Source organism: Ipomoea nil, unplaced genomic scaffold, assembly GCF_001879475.1.
Source record: "Ipomoea nil cultivar Tokyo-kokei standard unplaced genomic scaffold, Asagao_1.1 scaffold2826, whole genome shotgun sequence".
Taxonomy (NCBI): domain Eukaryota; kingdom Viridiplantae; phylum Streptophyta; class Magnoliopsida; order Solanales; family Convolvulaceae; genus Ipomoea; species Ipomoea nil.
The window spans coordinates 1504691-1527664 of NW_017619254.1; the positions used below are offsets into that span (position 1 = coordinate 1504691).

Sequence of the window (22974 nt, forward strand, 5' to 3'; positions counted from 1 at the left end):
ATGACTAATTATTATTATTATAATGCTCAAATATACTAATTTGGCCACTCAAAAAACTGCAATTGGCTATCCCCACCTCCATTAAAATTTATTTTTTAAAATTTATTTTAATAAGTTTAAATTCAATTATTTAAAAAAAAAAATCTCAGCATTCCCCCTTTCTATTGAATGGGATACGAATAAAAGTTCAATTGGAAGCTACCTATTAACATTTTTAAATTGAGTAAGTTAATCAAATTTTGTCTAAATTATTTTACATTCATGATCATGATCTTTAGCATGCTAAGACCACCGGGCCGGGATGGACTTCATCCCATGTATATACACTTTCGGAGTTGCAAAGTTTCTCGTAAAACAAATATTAAGAGGTAATAAAATAAAAGTAAAGCAATGTAGTGCAACTCTTTGGTTATTATCAGAGTTAATTTCACTAGAGCTTCATTATCTTTGGTGATAATTCTAAATTTAACCCTAGACTATTATTTTTTGACACTTTTAATTAGTTATTCTTATGATTTTTCATACTTTTAGTAAAGACATTTTTGTCTCTTCATATTTTTTCTTTTGTTATCTTTTCGATTTCAACCGGTTTAATTGGTTTAATACTTTACTAAAAATCGGTTGAAAATATAGTTACTAAAAATCATAGGTTACCTAAAGTTCTAAACCGATAAACTGGTTAAAATCAGAAAACTAACAAAATAAAAATATAAAAAGACAAAAATGTCTTTACAAAAAAATAGAAAAAATCATGAGAAGAAAAAAAATAATAGTCTGAAATGTTAAATGACAAAAACAATAATTTGGAACTAAATTTAAAATTTTAATTTCAAAAATAAGGGACCTCTTGTGAAATTAACTCGTTATCATATTCCAATTCATATCATAATATATATGTAAACCCAAAGTCCGAAACCAGGCCATAATGTATGTTCGTATACATTATGTATATAATGCATACAAAATGAAATACAGCATCGAATCTCACCTCGCAAGACTATCAATGCATTACCTTTTACCTCCTTGTGGTCTGTTGTGAGTTACAGTAGTTACGAGTTTCTCATTCTCAACCAAAAATGGCAAAAAAAGCCATCTATCCATGCATTCCAATATGAGTGCAATTAAGCATATCGGTGAGGATCGGATCGGAGCTAGACTAATTATATATCTAGCTAGGCAGCATGTCCACTATTATCGGCTTGATTGCTCTCATTATCATCATCAGAGCTTTTTCTGGCGAGGACAATCCGCCATGTGACGCCTTCCATGGTCACCACCACGGCGAGTAGGACGATGACGACGACGCTGTATAAAACCTTGGGACCGTCCAAAATATGAAGCCCCTCGAACACATTTAAGATGCTTAACAGAATGGTTGTGTACCCAATCGTATGGTGGTACACGTTCCAGTAAAATCTGAACTTGTGATTGGGTTTTGGCCGGAATATCACCGCCGACACCTGCACCCACACCGTACCCCCCACTGTTTCAATTTTAAAACATACAATAAATGTGTATATATTTTCCTTTGGATTTAACGTTCGATATATATATCTACCTGAAGGGTTGCGAGGCAGAAGAGGGTGATGCCGAGGTTCCTGTGCTGGCGATGTGTAATGCCGGGGGAATCATGGCCGAGTTTAAGGCCGGTGACCCATCCGGCGGCGCCGATGAGGTAGGCCGTCGTTTGGATTCCGACGTGTAGATAAAACCAGACTGGATCGATGGACTTGAACACCCTCACGTACCTGGCCGACATTGCACCAATCGGCATCATAACTCCCCAACTCAGGCCGTTCAGGATGCCGTGAACCTATGAACACCAGGAACTAATCGGTTAATAATTAGTTCGTGACCGGAAAGTAAAGAATACAAGATTTATGTGATTTGATAATATGTTAAGAACATTCATCATAAGATTTAAAGGGAAAAGATAATGACTCACGCGTTTTCGGCGTGACCAAGGATCGGATGAGTCGCCGGCGATTTCGGCGGCGGGACTGGATTCGCCGGAGACGGCGAAGTCCACGGATCCAGAAGACAGCAAATTGTCTCCGTACATAGCGTGCATACGAGGGGCGGAGCAGGCGACATAGCCGTCTTGCCAGACGTGGTTGAAGCGTGTCCGCCCGGCGGGGAGCTCCAAGGCGGCGAAGATGACAATCTCGTCGCCGGAAAAGTTGGCGGAAATCTTGGGCACCCGGAAGCTGAGCGGGCCAGGTCGAAGGCGAGTATTGAACCAGGACACAGGAGTGGTGTAAACGACGACGGCGCCGCTGGTGGAGTTGCGGAACGCCACCATAGCCTGCGACCCTATCATCCCGGATCCGTTCACATTCAGGCCCCACGCCACCCAGTCCGAGAAGGTGACGCCGCCGTGCCGGAAGGCAATATCCGCCGTGTGATTCTCCCGGTGGTAGTTCCAGTGCAGGACGGAGCTGAGCACGGGGAGAACGGTGCAGGAAGCGTAAACGGTATTGTTAGAGAACACAAAATCCAAACAACCTTCGCAGTAACATGAAGTGACTGTAGAAAGAAGCAAAACCGCAATCCCAAGAAGCTTCATTATATTCTAACCTTATATTCACAAATGAAGATTGTATAACTCTCTGCTCTGATCTGTAATTAGTATTATTATTTTTATTTTTTATTATAAAAATTATTGTGTGTAAAAACAAAATTGTGTTTTGAGATGAAGATTGAAGAAGACGAAAGATATGGAATCGAATGTCGGAAGGGGTGCTGACTGCTTCTTTAATATGTTTTGGTGGCTTTGCGGAGTTTTGGGTGATGTGTAATATGTTTTGTGGAAATTGTAACGAAAGTAGGCTGGAATTCTGGGAACAAAATTACTTATTATACTTATAAATATTCATTTGTTTATCACATTAATGATAACCTTTTTTTTGTTGTCTCATGCCAGCAGTCAATATCACTTTTGCCCACAAAAGCAAAATTTTGTCAATCCCGAACTTTCACGGTGAGTCAGTGACTGAGCAGCTCATTAGGTAGACGGACTATTGTCTAGTGTCTACAAGGAAATTAAACTCTCACACTATGACTACAAGGGCTCTATCACATCATATGTCATTGTTCGATCATAATTTACTACCTATGAACCAACTAAGTTACGCGTATGGTCTGTCGATTACACTTTCCACAAGTGATTGGTAAAAACGTACAAGTAGTTTTTTAATCTTAAAGTAGCTGAAGTTTAACCCTTTTTCAGTTACATAGGAATGTGATGGGTTCGATCGAGATAATGTTAATATATAAGAATTGTGACATTTAATTTAATTTTAAGTACGAAACTCATGCTCCATTCGCTCAATCACGTGCCCATTTCAAGGTTTTTTTTGTTTAATAATCAGGAAAACTAAATGTCCTGCCACTATAAAATAATTTGTACAAGATAAAATTAACTCATTTCAATGTAATAGTCTACAAATCATACAAAAGTTTCGAGTTAGTTGTCACATAATGGTTTGCATGAATGGGTGTGTGACTATATATGTAATTTGAGGTTGGAAAGGGTGTGAATGTGTGATAAAACTTCTCAACTACTCTCATAAAAAACCCATATTGCATGCATGACCTATTGCGACGACAGTCTCCTCTATACAAATTAAAACCCCGCAAAAGCGTCCCATTTTCTCCCAAAATTCCATACCTCCAAAAATGGCTTCAACGCTACACTACACCAATCTCCTATTCGTCACTGTTCTCTCCTCCGTCTTCCTCCTCTCCTCGTCGCTATCCTGCTCCAACTACACCTTCAATTCCAACCGAACCTTCTCATCGTGCGCCGATCTTCCCTACCTAGACGCCCACCTCCACTGGAACTACTTGCCGTCGGTGAGAATAGCCGCCATCGCCTACCGGGCACGGCAGGCGGCGAAAGGCTGGGTTGCGTGGGGCATCAACCCTAACGCGACGGGAATGGTCGGCTCGCAAGCGATCATCGCCTTCCGGGCCTCCAACGGCAGCATGATAGCTTATACGGCCCCGATAACCAGCTACGATCCGGCCATGGCGCCGGAGAGAGTATCGTTTCGCGTTTCCGGCTTGTCCGCCGAGTACGTGAACGAGGAAATGATCATTTTTGCGACGATTGGGCCGTTGAGAAACGGGAGCGTTGTGAATCAGGTGTGGCAAGCCGGAGATTCCGTCTACGAGAATAGTCCTCAGCCGCATTCTATTGCGCCGTCGAATCTTGAGTCAATGGGAGAAATTGATTTTCTCATGTATTTGTCGTAAATTTGAAAGGCAATATTTAAAGACATGTATGTCATGCTTCTTATTTAATGGAATAATGGATTTTGATTAGCCCACATAAATTATCACCGATCGTTATGCTATGTATCCGTATGCACTATGCATAGTGCATCCTGATGCAAAAATGATGTCGTTTTGACGTTTAACTTAAAAAAAAAAATTGCATAACTAAATATCTATAATTTCATAACTATAAATTCAGAATTGAGTAACTACACATCCATAACTTCATAATTATACATCCAGAATTGCATAACTACACATCCATAACTTCATAACTATAAATCCAAAATTGCATAACTAGACATCCATAACTTCATAACTATACATCCAGAATTGCATAGCTATACATCCAGAATGAATGAACTAAAAACTGAATAACATTATGTTGTTGTTGGGAATCGAAACTGATTTTTTTTTTAAGTGAGACGCACGTTTTAATGCAAAACGATGTTGTTTTTGCATCCGTATGCACCATAATTTGCCAATTTGCCAATTATCACAGTCCAATATGGATACTTCAGTCCAGTCTAAAGACATTGCCATCTAACTGTATGTCATAAAATTGTTATACGATGGACCATGGTCCACTTTGGAAAGTGAATCCTAATTCTGAAGGTTATAAATTGTGTGTTTTTATATCATTATTGGTCGATCTACTTTTTACTAGTCAACTAGCTAATAATGTGAAACAAGTCACATAAATTTAATTAAGTAAATAATTGTTATCCTATCATCTTTCATACCTTGTCACAATTGTGATACCGTTTCTCAAAAGAGCTTCCCCCCAATATGGCAATATGCCTTGTATTATATTCAAGAAATTCAAAGAATTAGAATAATAATGGTCAATCTCATATATATGAAAGGTGAAAATTGTGTAGGTTTTGTCCTTACATAATAATTAAGTAATGATGAAGTGATTTTTAGCACAAAAGGCAAAATTCTTTTGTCTTAGAATTATCATATCTCGGTCTAACAAGATAATGATGATAAGATAATGGAAAAAGTGTCAAATAGGTCCCCTAAGTCAAGCGGATAGTGCAATTGAATCTCCTAAGTAAAAAAAGCTCCATTTCAATCCCCTAAACCTGTAAAAAAGTTCAATTAGGTCCAAAGTTACCTGTTTAGCAGGTTAGTGTCTTCTAATGATGACATGTGTCTCTTTTTAATTATTATTATTATTATTATTATTATTATTATTATTAACTCTTCATACCACCACCGGCGGTAAAGTGGCTGTACTCATTCAAGGACAGCCATGGCTATCCGGCGACAACCACGGCTGTAAAAAATGATGGCCGTGGCTACCCGGCAGCCATAGCTGTCCTAAAAGACGGGCATGACTATCTGAGATAGCCATGGCCGTGTAAAAAAAATTCAAAAATTTTGAATTTTTTTTGACAACGACGCTGTCAAAAATGATGGCCATGGTTGTCTGAGACAGCCATGGCCATCTAAAAAAAATTCAAAAAATTTGATTTTTTTTTTTGACAGCCATGGCTGTCTCATTAGACATCCATTTTTGTCTTCATCCATCAATATTTATTCAAGATTCGCGGCACGGGGATAAATTTTACTGATTACAGTTCGAGACCACTCCAACCAACATCATTGTCGGACAGAACTGCCACCTTTCTCCTTTCTCCTTAATGCTCATTTCTTGACAGACTGATAGGTATTTTGATTTTTTTTATTTTTTTTTACATAGCGATGGGTGCCATGACAGTAAAAAAAAAATTCAAAAGTTTTAAATTTTTTTTTAGATGGCCATGGCTGTCTCAGACAGCCATGGCCGTATTTTAGGACAGCCATGGCTGCCGGATAGCCAGGGCTGTTGCCACAGCCATGGCTCTCCTTGAATGAGTACAGCCACCGGCTGCTATAGCCGGTGGCTGTATGAAGAATTTCTTTTTTTAAAAAAAATTAAAAATCTAATAATAATAATAATAATAATAAATTAAAAAGAGACACATGTCACCATTAGAAGACACTAACCTGCCAAACAGGTAACTTTAGACCTAATTGAACTTTTTTACAGGTTTAGGAGATTGAAATGAAGCTTTTTTCACTTAGGGGACTCAATTGCACTATCCGCTTGACTTAGGGGGCCAATTTGACACTTTTTTCCTAAGATAATAAAAGAATAAATCAGGGTGACTTGATAGTATATTAGATAGGAGAATCAATCTCGGGTGCCCACAAAGATCTCATGCACCACATTGTAAATAACTCTCACCCTACTATTGTCAAGCTCAATTCAGTATCCTTGTTCACAATCTCTCACCCAAGAATCAAAAGAATTACCTATGCGATGAAGTGATCTGTTCAATGGATGGCAAACAAAACCCGTTTCTGAATGGAAGAGGATTCTAGGAGGTTCTCAGGGTGTCTTTAATTTTCTGTATTCCACACTCGACACTAGAGCTAAATGAGAACTCAGATTTGACATTTCTGTCGCAAAAGACCAATGATATATGAAGATGAACAAATTCTCTCTTCTTCCTCCTTTCTGCTTCTCTTGTCACCAACCTCTAAAAATGAAGCAATTCACAGAATCCCTCGCAAAAATGAAGCTCCCTATGGACATTGAATGCGAGACAGATACCCAGATTCAAAAACCGGGAACACAGTTCAGACAGACATGGAAGAGCCTAAATGCAGCAAAAGCTCCCTAAAATGCACAGAAAATGATTATTCATCACCTGTACTTAATGCATTGTGCCTAAACTATACAGAAATGTATGGAGCTTTGCTTGTTTTTCTTACTATATGATATGTTATACAATACAAAGCAACACAGCACCACACTAATATCTCGAACTAACTAAAGAACAATGTGATCACTTAAACATCAAGCATATTAAAAAGAAAATCATAATTAACTTAAAAACATTGTGTGCCTAAAAAAAAAAAAAAAACACTAACCATGAAAATTCAACACGAAACAAGAGGGTATCTGGCGTAACAAGGTTTAAAAAGATGATCAGAAAACGTGGGAACTTATTTACGGGGAACCCTAAGTGGGTATTGGTAAATTGCATCACACCAGATCAAAACAAAAGCCCCGCAATTGGACCATACCATAAAGCAGAACATTTAGAAATCTGCAACTTTGCAGTCATTACAGTGAAAAAGACAAAGCACAAACTAAATTTTACTAGAAAAATTTCTAGTCTATTGTTTCTTATGTATCACTGCCTCACCGGAGATGCAAGATACATTTCTGACTATATGCCGCAATCTGATTTTACACCTCACTCTTGACAAAAATGGAACTCCTAAATAAAACTCAACTGGTTAACACAAAAATATCATGAAAAACTTACTATCTCTAGTCGTCCTTTAAAACAGGCAATCCAGTCAGCTCTTGGAATGATTCCCAACTATTTAATCACTGAACTTAAATATACTATGGAAGTATGCAAAATTCACGGTTCACTGCTACAAGAAGCTTTGTCAAGCATTAAATCCTGATTCCAAAAATTTCCTAGCCACCAATACCTGTGGATCCAAAAATTTTTTTAAAAAAATCAGCAGATTAATACTTCAGCTCGCAACATATTTGAAGAAAATGATAATGATGTTACAAAGAATAAACTGACTAAAAAGTTCAATTTGTTCAGAATGATCATCAGGGCTAGAGTCACTCTATTGGGCTATAATGCACATGGGCCAAACCACACTAAAAGATTGAATTCAACCAATTAGCTAGTCTAACCCATGACCTTATAAACCCATATGTTCTATCTTCTTTTATAGATGTGGGACTCTTAACAGCGTCCAAAAAAATAAAAGGGCACGCATCCTTTTATGTCCTTAACCACCAATATTGCACCTTTACACTCGGTAGAATTGAAGCATATGACAAGATAATATTGTTAACGAAGTATTGAATCATGTCCTTTAACTATCTACAAGAACATCACATAATAATCCTCGACAAATTTCCTCGGCTCAAACTAACATATGCATCTGCAAATTGCAACCCATCATGACTTCCTTAAAAGCCTTTAACAGAAAGATATTATAGAATACCTATAGTCGGGGAAAAAAAAATCTTGGATGCATTTTAAACACCAAAATATATTAATAACTGATTTAGGGCACCGACTCTTGCAGTCATAAATCATGAGGATTTCACAGCATACACTAATGAACTTGGGATTTTATTTTCTTGCCATTATATGGACCACACTCTTGAAACGTCAACTTATCACCCTTGGTACTCCAAATTCAATGAACTCCAAATCATAACCCTCCATTGGGGGGGGAGTCATAGGTATTTCAAATGAAGCGCACATTAATAAATAACAAACAGCTTTAATTTGAGAAGCAGTTAGGCTAGAAATCTCATGGCATCTCAACTCAAGTTACTCACACAACAATCTTGGTTAAAGTGATGAGTTCTTAACAACAATCTCAGTTGCCAGTGCAGTGAATATATATTTAAACCTTAAGTACTAGAAATTAAATTTGTCCTTTTCATTAATGGATGTCGCAATTGGTGAGAGATGATGTTCCAACAACCTCATAAAAGTTCATATATATCCTTGAATTTGAATAACATTTGGAAGAGATTTTATCAAGGCTGATCCACTTGGACTTTCATTATAGCAAAACACAATACTTATTTGTTAAAAGATGAAGGACAACAACATTCAATGGGGGTAGAAAAGACTAGTACTTGCACTTCTACATTTTCTATAAATAATTAACTAAAAGAACCTTCTTAGTGGCGAGTTTCTAAAAATAGATCTTTTTTTCTGAACATAGTCTAACCAAAAGTAAACAAAGATGGAAAGCACATAAATCAAGAGGAATGTGTAATCTCAGCAGTCAAGAAAAACTATTGTAAAGGGTTAACAAGAAGCTTACCTCGGCTATTCTGTCTATTTGTAACACCATAACTACAAACAGAAGCTGCAGAGCTTTGAGCAGGCATCTCAGAGGGTGGGTTGCCTGGACCATAACCAAATGAACCAGGTCCATCTCGCTCTGAATTTGCAGAACCCCAAGTCGGATCAGTATACTTGAAGTCATTATCATAAAAATCAGCAAAAGACCTGTCATAGCTACCATTGGACGCAGCATATGATGATGCAGGACCGCCATTCATCGCAACATTTCTACCATATGTTCCTCCAGTCAAACCATAAGGGTTATCAGCGCTTCCATAGCCAAGATTTCCACTTTGGCCAGAAACATTTCCTCCGCCTTGTGCAGAATAAGTAGATGAACCCCAAACTCCTCTGTTGTTCATCGCTCCCCCTCCGAGGTTACCATTCCCAGATCCCCCAAAATTGTTTGAGTTTATAGAGTTGGTTCCATAGTTCAATCCCCCATTACCCCACAAATCCCGAGTTGAACTAAAAAATGAAGAGTTTCCTCCATTTCCACCATCGAGTCCAACAAGACCACCAAACCTACTCGAGTTATTAACATAATATGGTCCACGCCCATAGTTCAAAGTACTATTGAAATTTGCACTTCCTCCATATCCCGGGCTCAATCCAGGTTCAAAGTTGAGGCCCATTCCATAACCAGAGGCAAATGGAGCAAAGTTACTTCTACCACCAACCATAGGGCTGAACCTATTATCCATCCTGACTCCATACCCTCCAACTGCATTTGGAGAGTATGTTTGTGTATAGCTATTAAGAAAGTTATTGATCCTACTTATTCCATAGTTGTATCCACCCAGTGGACTTCGGCTAGGACCAGGGGATAACTCCTTGGGAACTGCACGCTTGACCTCAACCATTTTGCCATTCAGCTCATGAAAAGTCTTCAGCAATACTTTGTCCACAGCATCCTCAGAATCATAAGTTATGAATCCAAAGCCTCTTGGCCGCTGAGTGTTGTGATCATACATTACCACTACATCTGTGATTGTTCCAAATTGTTCAAAATACTTCTTAAAGTCACTTTCTGTAACAGTGGATGCTAGGCCACCAATGAATATTTTTCTTGTGCGTCTTGGACCAGGAGACCCTTGAATGCTGTTACTGCTTCGACTCATTGTGCTCTGGTCATCCCTAGGAACAGCCTTCTTTGCCTCAACCTGTATAACGAAACCAGTAATGAATACAAAGTTCCTAAACTCCAAGCGATATTGACATTCAAAATTTAAGTAAGGGAAAAAGTTGTAAACTTGATAGGAAATCGCACATAGGTTAGATAGAAAGACTTCAATCACCCATAACAATTTCCTATCAAGAGCAAACTAAGAGAACATTTTCAATGGCTTACCATCCTGCCATCGATGTTGTGTTTCTCCTTAATAACTCTTTCAGCAACAGTAGGATCAGCAAACACTATAAAACCAAAACCACGGGCACGCCCAGTAGTCCTATCCTTCATAATTACAGCTTCCAAAACCTCCCCATAAGCACTAAAATACTCTTTGAGATGCTCTTCAGTTGTGTCCCACGAAATCCCACCAATGAATAACTTTCCAAGATCAGATTGCATTTTACTGCAAAATAAATGAATCCTATTACTCCAAGTCTCAAACCACAAAAATAAAGAATACACTCCACTTGGCAAAACAGAAATGCAGACAGATAGAGCAATCAATCAATAAAAATCACATCTTTACTATTAAGAAGTAAGCCTCACACATATCAGCTATAAAAATTAGGTACCAACAATAGATTAACAGATTCTAAACCATGATATCTAACATCACCGGATCTTGAGACGATCAATCTGGATTAGGATCGATAGACGTCCCAGAGAAACAATGAAATGTGTTCCTTTCAAATTCCTTGAAATCGATTCAATGGGTTCATCAACACAGAATCAAGAGTAAAAGGCATCAATACAATAAAATGTTGAAACTTTTAAACAAAAACAATAACAAAAGACAATAAAATCCAATACCCAGATAAAAAATTTGTCGATTGAACAAGAATCAGTGAGATCCGGAGAGGAGGCAGTAGTACGAGGTACTAGAATCCGAGGGCCTATTCTTCTTCCTCCTCTATATGCCCTCTGTTCTCTTTGTTGTTCTTTTCCAATTTGGAAAGTTTCAGATTTCAGTAGATGGAATGCCTACTTAGTCTGCAATTCCCTACAATTGTTGTCTATTTGTTGTTATGTATATTTATTTTTTGGATGCCTGAAATTGTATTTGTTTTTTTTTTTTTTTTTGGTAAGGAAGAGAAGAGTATGTGGTAAGCCTACAGAGAAAGAAGAACATAGGATTGGGATGACCAAAAAAACAACAAAAATAAAACCCAAAATTGCTTCTTCTAAATATCCTTAAATATTTATTGAAAATTATGGATCTCCAACCTCTTCTAACGTCATGCCCCATCATCTTTTGGCTGGCATGCAATAAGTTCGTTTTTTTATAGATATATTTATAATTTCCATTTTACTAGATATTTAATTTGTTGCCTTTTTAAAGTTAGTTTTGAGTTGATAATTTGACTTATTTTTATTATTGATTTTAATTCTTACTTAAGAGCATTCATAGTAGTTTAACTCCGGTGCAATTTTTGAGGGGTTTTGTAAGTGTGATTAGGAAAGAGATAAAAATGTTGATGAAAAAAAAGAAAAGGAAAAAATTAAACAAAATCTTAGATTTAAAAAAGAAAAGATGAAGTTACAAGTAGTGTAAAAGTTAAAGTGGCCGTCAGCTGGTGGCCACTCTGGCGCGCCTGGCGTGTGTAGCCCACGCGCCCGCCAACTGGCGGCCACTCTGACGTGCCTGGCGCATGTGGCACACGCGCCCCGTCAGCTGACAGCCACTCTGAAGCGCCTGGCGCGTGTGGCACACGCGCCTACAACGGCCGTTGTGGGCGCGAATTGCGCCTAACGCGCATTGTAGCGCTTCCTCTATTTTTTTTTTCTCTCACTCTCTCGCTTTTTTTTTTTTCGCCATTAACCCAACCTTTGTAATGGTATTCTTTTTATTAAAACATGTGCCTCCATCAATTGTTTTGCACAATACTGTTCCAATAACTAGGTATTCACTTCAGGTAGTGATGCTCTAAGGAGTATATAACATTAATAATTGAAGTGTAAGATATTATTTCATATTTTTTTTAAAATACTCATAATTCTTTATAATATAAGTATATGTTCTATATTTTTTTAAACATTTACAACTCAAACTTATGACCACCAATTTAAAATAATAACTGAAATATCATCATATTACATGATAGTTTACTTTTTTCATGTGTTATTAGTTCATTATTTAACCTCGTAAAATTTAATTTCAACTTACACCGATAATTTAATGCAAATTTATATATACTTAATCTTACTACAAAAATAAAATTAGTGATTAGCAAACTTTTTTTTTAATAAGTGATTAGCAAACTTTAAATTCAACAACTTGGTTGTTGGTAGAGAATTAAGAGGGAGACAACATCAAACAATCTAACCGCCTAATTAGACATTGTCCTTCACTATATGAGTCTTATACTTATATGATCTTCCCACAAATTTAGTGATTTAGTGATTAACAAACTTTAATGACACTCCGACTTTGCCTGATCAGTTTGACACATTTGGTTAGAAGATTCTTGGCGTTTCCCATAATTCAGTTTATTAATTTCATCGTACAATTGGCCTAGCTAGGATGTAAGAAAACCCAGCTATCCACTCTCCTGTATGTATGATCACGAAACAATTAAACCGCCCTCATGCCTGTCCTGTTCGCCCAACAATTTTCCATGCAAATTTAGCTTACAAATGGTGCTACGTACTGCTATTTGGCTGTGCGCAATTTGAAATATTTTTTTAAAAAAATGCCAGTAATGCGCAATTTGAGTTCATTGTGTACCAAATTTGCTTATTTTTTGTTGGGAATGCGGGAAGGGGTACACAGGTAGAAAGACTCCTAGCTCTCGTTGCACACAAGATTGAACGCCATATTCACTTTATCAACGTCAACAAGATCATTGACCTCCGTTGAAGGTTCCTAAACATATGCATATTTACAGATTGTGAATGAATTTTTCCCGTTACTCAAATTTTATAAATTGTTATATAAGAAATTTTAGAAGATCACATAATCAAATGTTGAAGTGATGTTTGGATTTTATTTTTTAGAGCTAAACAATCATAATGAATACCAAGAAAATAAAAGTATTACTCTCACATAGGTATCATTGAGATTTTGATTTAATAAATTGTTTTTTTAACTATATTATCATAATAATAACTTATAATGCTATTCAAATTCGAAGATTTCCCACTATCATACCATATGTAATACAGTTAAGATATTTATTATATGAAAATAAATGCTATTTTTTTTGGCTTTTCATTCACAAAATTGAGTTGCCTTTTCCTTTTCCCCTCCAAAATTCAAAGCCAAAAAAAATGGAGTTTCCCTCCAAATTTCGAAAACTCGGAATTTTGAATAGCGAACACCTTTTCATTCTCTCCTATAAAGCCGTAATTCTCGAGATCCAATATCCTCCATAGCCATCTACAGAGCAACATATTTTCTCTCTCATACGACTCTGCGATCATGTCGTCTGCTTCTGCCTCCTTCAACTGCCCCATTCCCGGATCCAATCCGATTCCGAAGGCGGGAGAAATCCACGTGATTCTCGGCCCCATGTTCGCCGGCAAGACCACCGCTCTCCTCCGCCGCGTCAATTCCGAGTCAAACTTGGGCAAGTACGTAATTTTTTTTTACCATCAATTTCCACATCAAACAGTTACTAAAAGTTAATATTCTGTTCCTGTAATTGTGTGTTGTATTGAAACTTGAAATTGGAAGCAGAAGCGTTGTGGTGATAAAGTCGAGCATAGATACAAGATATGCAATCGATGCAGTGGTCACGCACGACGGCACCAAATTCCCATGTATGGCGTTGCCTGATTTAACGTCTTTCAAGGATAGATTCGGATCCGATGCCTATGAAAAGGTGATTTTTGTGTTCCCTTTCACCTTTTTTGTTTTCTTCAAGAATTAACTGCAATTCTGTATTGGATCATGTGAATTTATACCCTGCTGCTCTCTTGTGCAATCTACGGATTCTGGGCTTTATAGCATATTTCCTGCCCCATAATCAGTTCCTTTCTGTGATAGGTGGATGTGATCGGCGTTGATGAAGCCCAGTTCTTTGATGACCTCTATGATTTCTGCTGTGAAGCTGCTGATCTTGATGGGAAAACCATAATTGTTGCTGGCCTGGATGGTGATTATCTTAGGTACCATGAATCTCAAATTGAAAATATGCATTGACACTCATAGTTACCTACTTACCATAAACTAGTGCATACCAGTTTTGTTGTCTGATAAAGGGCATTATTGCTTTTGGTCACAGGAGGAGATTTGGTTCAGTTCTTGACATAATCCCACTTGCCAATACTGTGCAAAAGTTGACAGCAAGATGTGAACTGTGTGGCAAACGGGCATTTTTCACCTACAGGAAGACTGGTGAAACCCAGACAGAGCTCATAGGTGGTTCGGATATGTACATGCCTCTCTGCCGCCAGCACTATGTAAACGGAAATGCTGTAGTTGCTGCTGCAAAGACTGTCCTAGCATCTCACAAGATGCAGTGTGGTACTCTGTTAGAATCCAAGAAAGCTGCAATTGTTGAGTAGCACCTATCTAACATTGTATATAACAAATCTTTGTGGTGGGGGGCTTTTGCTTGTCTAAAATGGTACGGAGTAGTATTCTACAAAGTCTGCTGGGTGAAACAACTCTTCAGATCATGTATGTGTAATCTAGTTTCCCATATTATATATATATACTCCTATAATGCAAATCAACTCTTCTCTGTATGCTTTTATAAGTTTAAAATTTGGGTTTTTGATGAAGTTCTAGAATGTGTAAATCTTACTAATATACATATAATCAAGGATGTAAGTCTGGAAGTCTAAAGTCTAAACAAACCAGCATTTTTTGTTTAGTCTTTCAGGGGTATTAGGTCTTGAACCTGTGTATTACTGCTTTTCTGCAAGCGCTGCAGCACTGCTATCTCACCAGTTAGTTGTTCAACTAGACCTGTAAGTAAAACAGATACAATTTATGAAGGATGAATAATCAAGCTTTTGGCTTTTAACACCCAAAGGCAGAGGCTGATCATAAATAATAGAATGCAAAGTGAAGTGAAGAATTTGCAGAAAATGTTGTTAAAGCAATTACCATTTACATAATTTCGACAATCATGATGGCTTATTGTCAAGTCAGTTTCCCAGCTTTCATTGAATTTGCTTGTGGCATAAACAGCATCCATCTCTGAGTACCCAACAAACCAGCATTTTTTGTTTGGTAGCTTCTTCAGTTTCCTCATACGAACAACACCTGACATGCATATGTTAATGGCAGAAGATACATAACTTTAAAAGAAAGTGCATCCATGCATCATTTTGACAAGAACACTTGCTATTTACTTATTTTCACTTGCACCAAATTTGACAGAGATAGAGAAAACTTATAGCATACCATTCTAATGTCAATATTTTCAGAAGGTTCAAGGGACTATGCAAAAATAAGGAAACCATATTCAATTTTTTTTCCTTCCCAAGGTCGTTCTTCCTTGATCTTTATTCACTCTAATGTTGTTTATGGAGGAGCACCATTATTAGTCCTTATTCCTTAGCTTAATGTTGCTCAGAATCATTTTTTCTCCTCAAGATTGTTCTTAATCCTTATTCATAACTCCATAGCTGCAATCAAAGAAAAGGGCCAAAAGATCAAAAGTGTCACCTGGTACTGGTCTACCAGACAGTGCAGCAACAGCCACTGGTATACTCTCTGGATCTTGAGGAAGAAAATCACAAACAATGGCCTAAAGAATACGATCAATACTGTAATTGGAGCAGCAGATTTTCCAAGCCATTGTTAACCTAAAATGTCCAACTAAACTAAATTGCATCTTTGTACTGTGAAAGAATTTACGCCAAACATTTCTCAATTTGCATACAAAAATATCAAATCGAGAATTCATAATCATCTAGAAAATAGAAACGGATAAGTGAGAAGAGGAACCTGAGAGTGAAGAGGCGAGGAGGATTTGACAATGACCATGAAATGCTGAAAATCCCACAAATTGAGAGAGTACGCAGCGGACATCAATAATTGCCCCGGCCCTCTGGTTGCTCTCAAAGGAACGGCCGATACATATACTTCATCTCGATGGCGACGGTTGCTCGCCGTCGTGGCGAAAACACTGCATCGCCGCTTCGCCGGAGTAGAAGGCGGTGGAGCCAGAAAATGGGTCGCATACATCCCGTGGTTGCTGTTAGTTACAGTGTAACGAATGCTTCATTTTATGTTTTGGGTTAATTTGAAATGGGCGTTCAGATTTCTAAAAATACTAATTGGAACCCCTTAGTTTCTAACATTATGAGAAACATCTTTAGTTCTTCATCCTATTTGGTAAAATAGTTACTAGTCAATTTTTGTTATAAACATATTAAGTGGACATCTGAACGCAGAGACTATTACGGATTATCTGGTTCCGTTCATTATAATGGTGGATGTAGAGCAAAATACTGATAACGTGTTGAAAGAATATACAGAATAGACAAGAGAGAAAAGAGGATCATCTCTTACTCATCATTTGTCTCATAATACAAGGTATATATATCTATATTTTATCTATATCTAATACAAGGTGTAAATATATATAATGAGCAATCAAAGCATCTGTTACGTCCGTTACAAATAATGTCCACTTAATATGTTTATAATAATTTTGACTTATTTATAATTAATATAAGTGTTTGATTAATTAATTTTTTATACTTTAAAATACTAAAATTCAAACAATTACTCAAAACAGCTTTTTCAATTAACTTTTTAAGAAAAGAAATCATACCAAACACCTATCAGCTAACAGTTAATTTATCAAACACATTTCTACAATTAACTAAATGTTATCAACTAATTATATTATCTAAAATTAACCCAATCAACTAACACCTAACAACCATTACCCAATGTATAGATAAATAAAAGGAAAAATGTTTAAATAAATCACACAAAGTATATCAAATCAAAGCAAACTTTTAATATTGGATATAATTCTAAATTTACAAGGGTCAAATTCGGCCAGCAAAATCATAAGAGATGAGCTCTATTATCGAAAAAAGAAAAGCTTACATCATCAATTAAGGTACATAAATTTGTCCATCGTTTACCAAACACTTACAAAGAATGCGATTACAAACTTATAATGGGAATTTTATCTTTTAACATAAATGCACCCCTCCTAACTGTGAATACAAACTCCTATAAAACTTGGTAGCAATGAGGTGCAGAGATAGATAGGATTTCAAGAGTCTAAGAGAAGAGGCATCACACACAAAGATCATTCTCATCATAGTTTAGGATATCATGAAAGAATGGGTCTTTCAGCAGGTCTGATGCTGAAGGCCTCTTTCTTGGCTGTCCAATGCACTTCTCGATGAAGCCCTTCAGTTGTGGATCTGTCACCTTAGTAAGAGCTCGGGGCTTCACCCCACTCGTTACCTTCTTGTATATTTTTGCGATGCTGTCACACTCGCTGTATGGTACTTCCAGAGTGACCATTTCCAGCAGGCACATCCCAAACGAATATATATCCACTAATTCGTTGTAGTTCTCTTCGTAAAGCTCAGGTGCCATGAATTCTGGCGTCCCTAGCAATGAGTGTGCCGCATGGCTCTTCCCCACGACTGCGGCCATGCCCAGATCCCCAATCTTTACCTGGTTCATCAAGAAAACAAAATACTTAACTAAGTAGCAAGCTTTTGTGTTGGGGTAGGCAAAACAGGTGGGCAATGAATGTAACAATGGATTTAAGAAAAAAAGGGCAGTTTGAAATCCAATCTGGCCAAAGTGAAGTTAGAAGACAGTAAAGGAAGTCCAACACTCCAAAGAGTTTTTTCCACTTTTGGTATTCCGATTTGTGTAGCATTTCCACCTATGAGTCCTTCACTATCATTTTTACCACTATTAATCTCTCGAGTTTGAATTTCTCACCACTTTTAATCCTTCCAATGAGTTTTCCAGCCAAAGACATGCACACATGCTGGTTTCAGGTGATATTTGGCTAGGAAACTCGTAGAAAGATTAAAAAGGGTAAGAAATTCAAAGTCAAAAGAGAGAGGCAGGAAAATTTTGATAGTTATAGGTGGAAATGACACAAAAGTCAAGAGATCAAAAGTGGAAAAAAAACTCAAAGTCCAACATATACCATTATGGATAAAATTAAACTATGGGCTAGATTATCTCATGCAACCCTTTTTTGACCTGTCCTTAAACCCATTTAGCCTTCTCTTAGTGCAGGTTGAAATCTAACATGTACAAGATGAACCCTACTGAGTCATTCAAGAGGGTTGAACAATGATTGGTTAACAAAGCTTGGACTCAAATTTACACCTTCAGCAATACTACTTGAAGATGTGCAAAATGAGATCGCTCCTTTAAAGTTGCATAACAAGTGTTATTTTTGTAACAGTTCATTGAGAGAGAGAATTTGCACCTTTCCAATGTTCCCGTTAATGAAAATGTTACTGCACTTGAGGTCTCGGTGGATGATACAGGGATCATGAGTATGGAGATAATCTAAACCCTGCAGTATCTGTCTTGACCACTTCTTCAAGGCCTTGATTGAAACACGGCGATGCTTGTTCCTGTAATCCCTTAGATTACCTGAGGCACACGCTTCAGTTATAAAATTCAAGGAGTTCCTTTCGTCGTCTTTCCAGAAATGATAGAGAACTATGATGTTCTCATGCTTTAAGGTGTTCAGCAACTCAATCTCAGAGTGGATTTTCTGTATTATGCATGGCCTGTCACTAAATTTTCCCAACTTAATTTGGTTCCACGCAACATCTCTGCCTTCTTCCAAATCAAACGCCTTGTACACGTTCTTCACAGAACCATGGCCAAGCAACTCCACATACCGACCAAACCTACCTGTTGGATCAACCTCAGCAAATGACTCACTCCCTTCTTCAGTTAAATCTGGATTTGCCGATGGCATTCTAAGCTGTAGAAAGAGAACTGAATTTGAGTGAGAAAAGCAGACAATTCAGAGAACAAACTTTCTAAAAATCTCAAATCCTGCCACTGAAATTGATCAAATGAGAAATAAATCCACAATATTATAGCAAGCAATAAGAATATCTTATTTTGCAACACAAATTATAGGCAAGGAGGTATTTACTATTTAGTGTATTACACTTTATCTACTTTTGGAGAGTACCAAAAAGTAATATGCAAAAGATTGAAGGAAGAGGAACTGAAAAGGAGGTATTTATAGATTAGTTGTAGACAATTAAAAACTAAAGAAGACTTTTCAAAGAGTAAAATTCAAGCTCCCAATCAATAATAAAGTTGGAATCATCCACAAAGGTAAACAATAAAGCCAATTGATATCTGGCAAGTAACTCCAGCACTGTAAGCCATGTGATTTTCATTAAAAGAAGTAATGACCCAACAGCTCCTGCATGATACCACGGAGTAAATGGCTGTGACCTGAAGGCTCCAAAGACCACAAGGATACACAAAGCATTAATTAGTAAATAGTAATTACCAGAGTCAGCTTGGGCAGATCAACTACTCCATAATATTTAAGCAAGTTTCCCACAGATGAAAGCAAGAACAATTTGAAGTCATAGAACACCTGTGATCAAATATCTACATGCATATAATCTAGACATCAAAACCAGCCACTTCCTTACCTAAAACTCTAAAAGCGATAAAGGTCCATTGCTTCTTAAACTCTACAAAATAGTAAAGGAAAAAGATAAATAGGCAACTCCCCTAAGAAAATACAAACTGAAATAAAATGGTCAAAGATGAAATGCCATGTATCAGAAATCAACAGCTGCCATCACGAGAATTGAGCTTTGAATGTCCATCAAAAGAGTACATAAGTACATAAAAGAAAATCATTTAATTTTCTTGAACATTTTCTTATAATTTTTAAGTTTGATTTTTTTGGGTGCATTTTAAATTTTAATGTAGTTTCTAAATATATAATTTTTATTCACTAATACTAAACCAAATACTACAAAAAAAAATGAACAATAAATAGTTTGAGTCAAACCCTTGTCAACACATAAATTGAGACAGAAAGCAATCAAACTGCAGACTGCCCCTAACACAATCTTCAGAGCAATGACCGTCAACCACTGTTACTAGAAATCTAGAACTATTTCCTTGCATATCCAGTTGGCAGATTAAATACACAAAATAACCTTTAAGCTAAAGCCATAATCAATTCAATTCAAGATTTTCATACAAAGAACAATTTGTTAGGGTAAAAGGTTAATCTTCATAAGTGTAGACATGAAGAGGTGCAACACCACCTCAAAAAGCATCATTATTTAACATCAAATGTAATGAAATCAATAAGCTCCAGTGCCTCATCATGGGGATTGAGTTTAATTAGATGCTAAAATAGATACTATATCAATCAATACAACTTTTATGAAATAAAACTAACATGTTTCAAACTTCATAACCATTGAAGTTGCAAGTAAGGCAAACTATAATACAGTCTGAAGGAAATTGCTGGATTAGTACATAAGGCATACAGTTACCAAGGAGGATTAGACCCCTCTCTAACAGAAGGTGACCTGGAAGCCAGACTACTGTCTCTTCCTAACCTTGACATACTCCTACCAGCTTTAGGAGTGCTCAAACCAGGACTTGAGCCACGATAACTAGCCCTTAGAGATTCATCTAAAGAGCGAGAAGACTTGGCAATAGCATTCCTCACAAACTTCTGTGCAGCTGGGGATAGAGTACGTGCACTTGGACTAGCACTTCCCCCTCGAACTGGTGAGGGCAGTGGTGGTTTCTGAAACATCTTTGACCTCTCTCTAAGTTTACGGGAAGCTTCCCGAGATAAAGAATGGGCCTTGATATCTCTGGAAGGTGGCATTGGTATGTTATAGTGAGGCCCCTCTCCATTACCCCCAATATCAACTGGAGTGTCTTCTGGTTCCAACCTCAATGGAGTCCCTTCAATTTCACCCCATGTAATAAAAGGGGACTCATCCACACCTGGTGCAGGGGAAGGAGTCATAACAAAACTGTATCCATTCTCAGCTTTCTTCCCAGACTCTGCATAAAACTGATTTGGTGTCTTCCTCAGGTCCTCCAGATCATATTTCTTCGCCTTGTCCCCACTTCTATCAAGGAAAGGAATAGGTGTAGCTCCAGGAACAGGTGAATAAAGCACAGCCACCGTCTCATCCTCTTTCAGTTGAGCATCTGTCATTTTACCATGAAAACGGGTATTTGACATATTAATCTCCTTTGTCAAGCCCTTGAGCCTCTCAGCCCTCTCTTCTTCTGTCAATGGTGCCTCCCCTCTATCAGAGGGATGGTACATGAGCAAATTCTTGGCAGTATACTTCCAACCTCCCAATGTGGCCACCGGTTGATCTGATGTTCCATATCCATCAGTAGATACCCTCTCTCTTTTTGCACCCTCAATCAGCTTCACATCATCCTCATCTTCTCCCTCCAACAAATACCCGTATCTCTCCTTCCTCTTCCTATTCACTTTCTCTATAATCTTCGAAAAACTCTCATTATCCTCGCTGGTATATCTCCTCATAAAATCATCTAATGACAATGACTCAAACACTTCACCCTCACCACCATTGCCAATATTAACAGCATTATCATTACTATTATTAGCATTATCGGCTACACTTGGAGTATGGGTCTTGTAAGCATCATCAAAGGGGGTGGCAGAGTTTCTGAAAAATGTCGAGCCGGGGGTTCGAAATTTACCTACACTGTCGGAACCGAGGATCTTGCCGCGGCGGCGCTCAATAATTTTCAGCTGCGCATCGCGAATTTGAAGCGGGTCGCCCGTGCGGACGGCCTCGAGCCAGTCGAGTCGATCCCGTAGCTTAGGAATGTCAGGGAAGAAATCCCGCTCGATGATCTTCTCTATGGCGGCGACATAGGTATCTTCATCGAGGACTCTGGTCATGCGATTTCTCGGGGCTGAATCTGTAATCGAAGAAGAACTGCTGTCGTTTTTCTTGTGGATAGCGGAAGAATTAGGGTTAGGGATTTGGTCGGTAAGGGCTGGGGACGGTGACGGAGTCGACAGGTGGCGCGGGGAGTGGCCCGGCGATAACAACATATCGATAAAAGGAAAAGATCGGAGAAGAACGTCGTCTAGGTTCTCGGCCGTAAATTTATGAGAAATTGATCGGAGATTTGAAATCGGATGGAGCAGACTAGCAGAGGATCGCTTTATAGGAATATATATACGGCGGTGCTGAATTGGGAATGTCGGCTCTACGCGTTATTGGTGATTTTAGGTCTAAAATTCTAAGTCCCAATAAACGAAGGGCTTGTGTGCAAAATATAATATGTGCTGATTTATATTGGAAAAATCGTCAAATATGTCCCTAAACATAACACTAAGAGGGCGTTTGGTTCACGGAATCTTAGATTACCCCAGGTAATAGGATTACCTCCAGAAAGTCAATGTGAAATTTTGAAAATGTAAGATTATCTTATGTGTTTTGTTTGGATTGTGGAATATAATATTATCTTGTTTGGTTAAGGGGTATATTTTAAGTTATATGGATTAATTTATAATAATATCCTCAATAATATTTTAATCTGAGATGACCTGAATCAAAAGTCCCCAAAAGTCAACTAGGTACCTAAACTTTTAAAAAGTAAATTAAATCCTCAAACATAAGGGTGAGCGTAAATCGAATTATCCAAACTAACACCCAAAACTC

At 37.7% G+C, this 22974-nt stretch overlaps 7 protein-coding genes and 1 long non-coding RNA gene across 16 annotated transcripts; 2 read left to right on the top strand and 6 right to left on the bottom strand.

The window, feature by feature from the left end:
* Positions 1–1172: 1172 nt before the first annotated feature.
* Positions 1173–2566, bottom strand: LOC109158727 (cytochrome b561 and DOMON domain-containing protein At5g47530-like). Its single transcript, XM_019306626.1, has 3 exons — positions 1907–2566; positions 1559–1813; positions 1173–1460 (listed from the first exon to the last, which is right to left on the bottom strand). The coding sequence occupies exons 1-3, from the start codon at positions 2564–2566 to the stop codon at positions 1173–1175; spliced, it is 1203 nt and encodes a 400-aa protein (XP_019162171.1).
* Positions 2567–3678: 1112 nt separating this feature from the next.
* Positions 3679–4257, top strand: LOC109158728 (cytochrome b561 and DOMON domain-containing protein At5g47530-like). The gene has a single exon (XM_019306627.1). The coding sequence runs from the start codon at positions 3679–3681 to the stop codon at positions 4255–4257; it is 579 nt and encodes a 192-aa protein (XP_019162172.1).
* A 3074-nt stretch (positions 4258–7331) lies between these two features.
* LOC109159301 (heterogeneous nuclear ribonucleoprotein 1) lies at positions 7332–11509 on the bottom strand. 2 transcript variants are annotated; one of them, XM_019307411.1, is made up of 5 exons: positions 11161–11509; positions 10927–11033; positions 10528–10753; positions 9154–10339; positions 7332–7779 (listed from the first exon to the last, which is right to left on the bottom strand). In XM_019307411.1, exons 3-5 carry the CDS (start codon positions 10747–10749, stop codon positions 7766–7768), a joined length of 1422 nt encoding a protein of 473 aa, XP_019162956.1. In that variant the 5' UTR covers positions 10750–10753; positions 10927–11033; positions 11161–11509; the 3' UTR covers positions 7332–7765. The 2 variants fall into 2 exon arrangements, with proteins under 2 accessions (XP_019162956.1, XP_019162955.1); XM_019307410.1 differs by lacking the exon at positions 10927–11033 and having other exon boundaries at positions 11161–11508.
* Positions 11510–13594: 2085 nt separating this feature from the next.
* On the top strand, positions 13595–15020 carry LOC109159333 (thymidine kinase-like). Its single transcript, XM_019307468.1, has 4 exons — positions 13595–13920; positions 14027–14171; positions 14336–14457; positions 14574–15020. Exons 1-4 carry the CDS (start codon positions 13769–13771, stop codon positions 14854–14856), a joined length of 702 nt encoding a protein of 233 aa, XP_019163013.1. The 5' UTR covers positions 13595–13768; the 3' UTR covers positions 14857–15020.
* On the bottom strand, positions 13940–14613 carry LOC109159336. Its single transcript, XR_002050544.1, has 2 exons — positions 14513–14613; positions 13940–14437 (listed from the first exon to the last, which is right to left on the bottom strand). It is a non-coding gene; the product is annotated as an uncharacterized LOC109159336 (long non-coding RNA).
* On the bottom strand, positions 14710–16580 carry LOC109159335. Of its 4 annotated transcripts, XM_019307469.1 has the most exons (5): positions 16250–16580; positions 15968–16049; positions 15404–15562; positions 15195–15262; positions 14710–14820 (listed from the first exon to the last, which is right to left on the bottom strand). In XM_019307469.1, the coding sequence occupies exons 1-5, from the start codon at positions 16487–16489 to the stop codon at positions 14791–14793; spliced, it is 579 nt and encodes a 192-aa protein (XP_019163014.1). In that variant the 5' UTR covers positions 16490–16580; the 3' UTR covers positions 14710–14790. The 4 variants fall into 4 exon arrangements, 1 of the variants encoding a protein (XP_019163014.1); XR_002050541.1 differs by lacking the exon at positions 14710–14820 and having other exon boundaries at positions 15018–15262; positions 15968–16107; positions 16250–16577; XR_002050542.1 differs by lacking the exon at positions 14710–14820 and having other exon boundaries at positions 15018–15262; positions 15968–16068; positions 16250–16572.
* Positions 16581–16834: 254 nt separating this feature from the next.
* Positions 16835–20192, bottom strand: LOC109159144 (probable serine/threonine-protein kinase WNK11). 5 transcript variants are annotated; one of them, XM_019307179.1, is made up of 3 exons: positions 18729–19763; positions 17546–17950; positions 16835–16956 (listed from the first exon to the last, which is right to left on the bottom strand). In XM_019307179.1, exons 1-2 carry the CDS (start codon positions 19230–19232, stop codon positions 17561–17563), a joined length of 894 nt encoding a protein of 297 aa, XP_019162724.1. In that variant the 5' UTR covers positions 19233–19763; the 3' UTR covers positions 16835–16956; positions 17546–17560. The 5 variants fall into 5 exon arrangements, with proteins under 5 accessions (XP_019162724.1, XP_019162727.1, XP_019162726.1 ...); XM_019307182.1 differs by lacking the exon at positions 16835–16956 and adding an exon at positions 19785–20192 and having other exon boundaries at positions 17426–17950; positions 18729–19238; XM_019307181.1 differs by lacking the exon at positions 16835–16956 and having other exon boundaries at positions 17426–17950; positions 18729–19238; positions 19431–19763.
* A 351-nt stretch (positions 20193–20543) lies between these two features.
* On the bottom strand, positions 20544–22494 carry LOC109159143 (protein DGCR14). Its single transcript, XM_019307177.1, has one exon. The coding sequence runs from the start codon at positions 22359–22361 to the stop codon at positions 20793–20795; it is 1569 nt and encodes a 522-aa protein (XP_019162722.1). The 5' UTR covers positions 22362–22494; the 3' UTR covers positions 20544–20792.
* Positions 22495–22974: the final 480 nt, after the last annotated feature.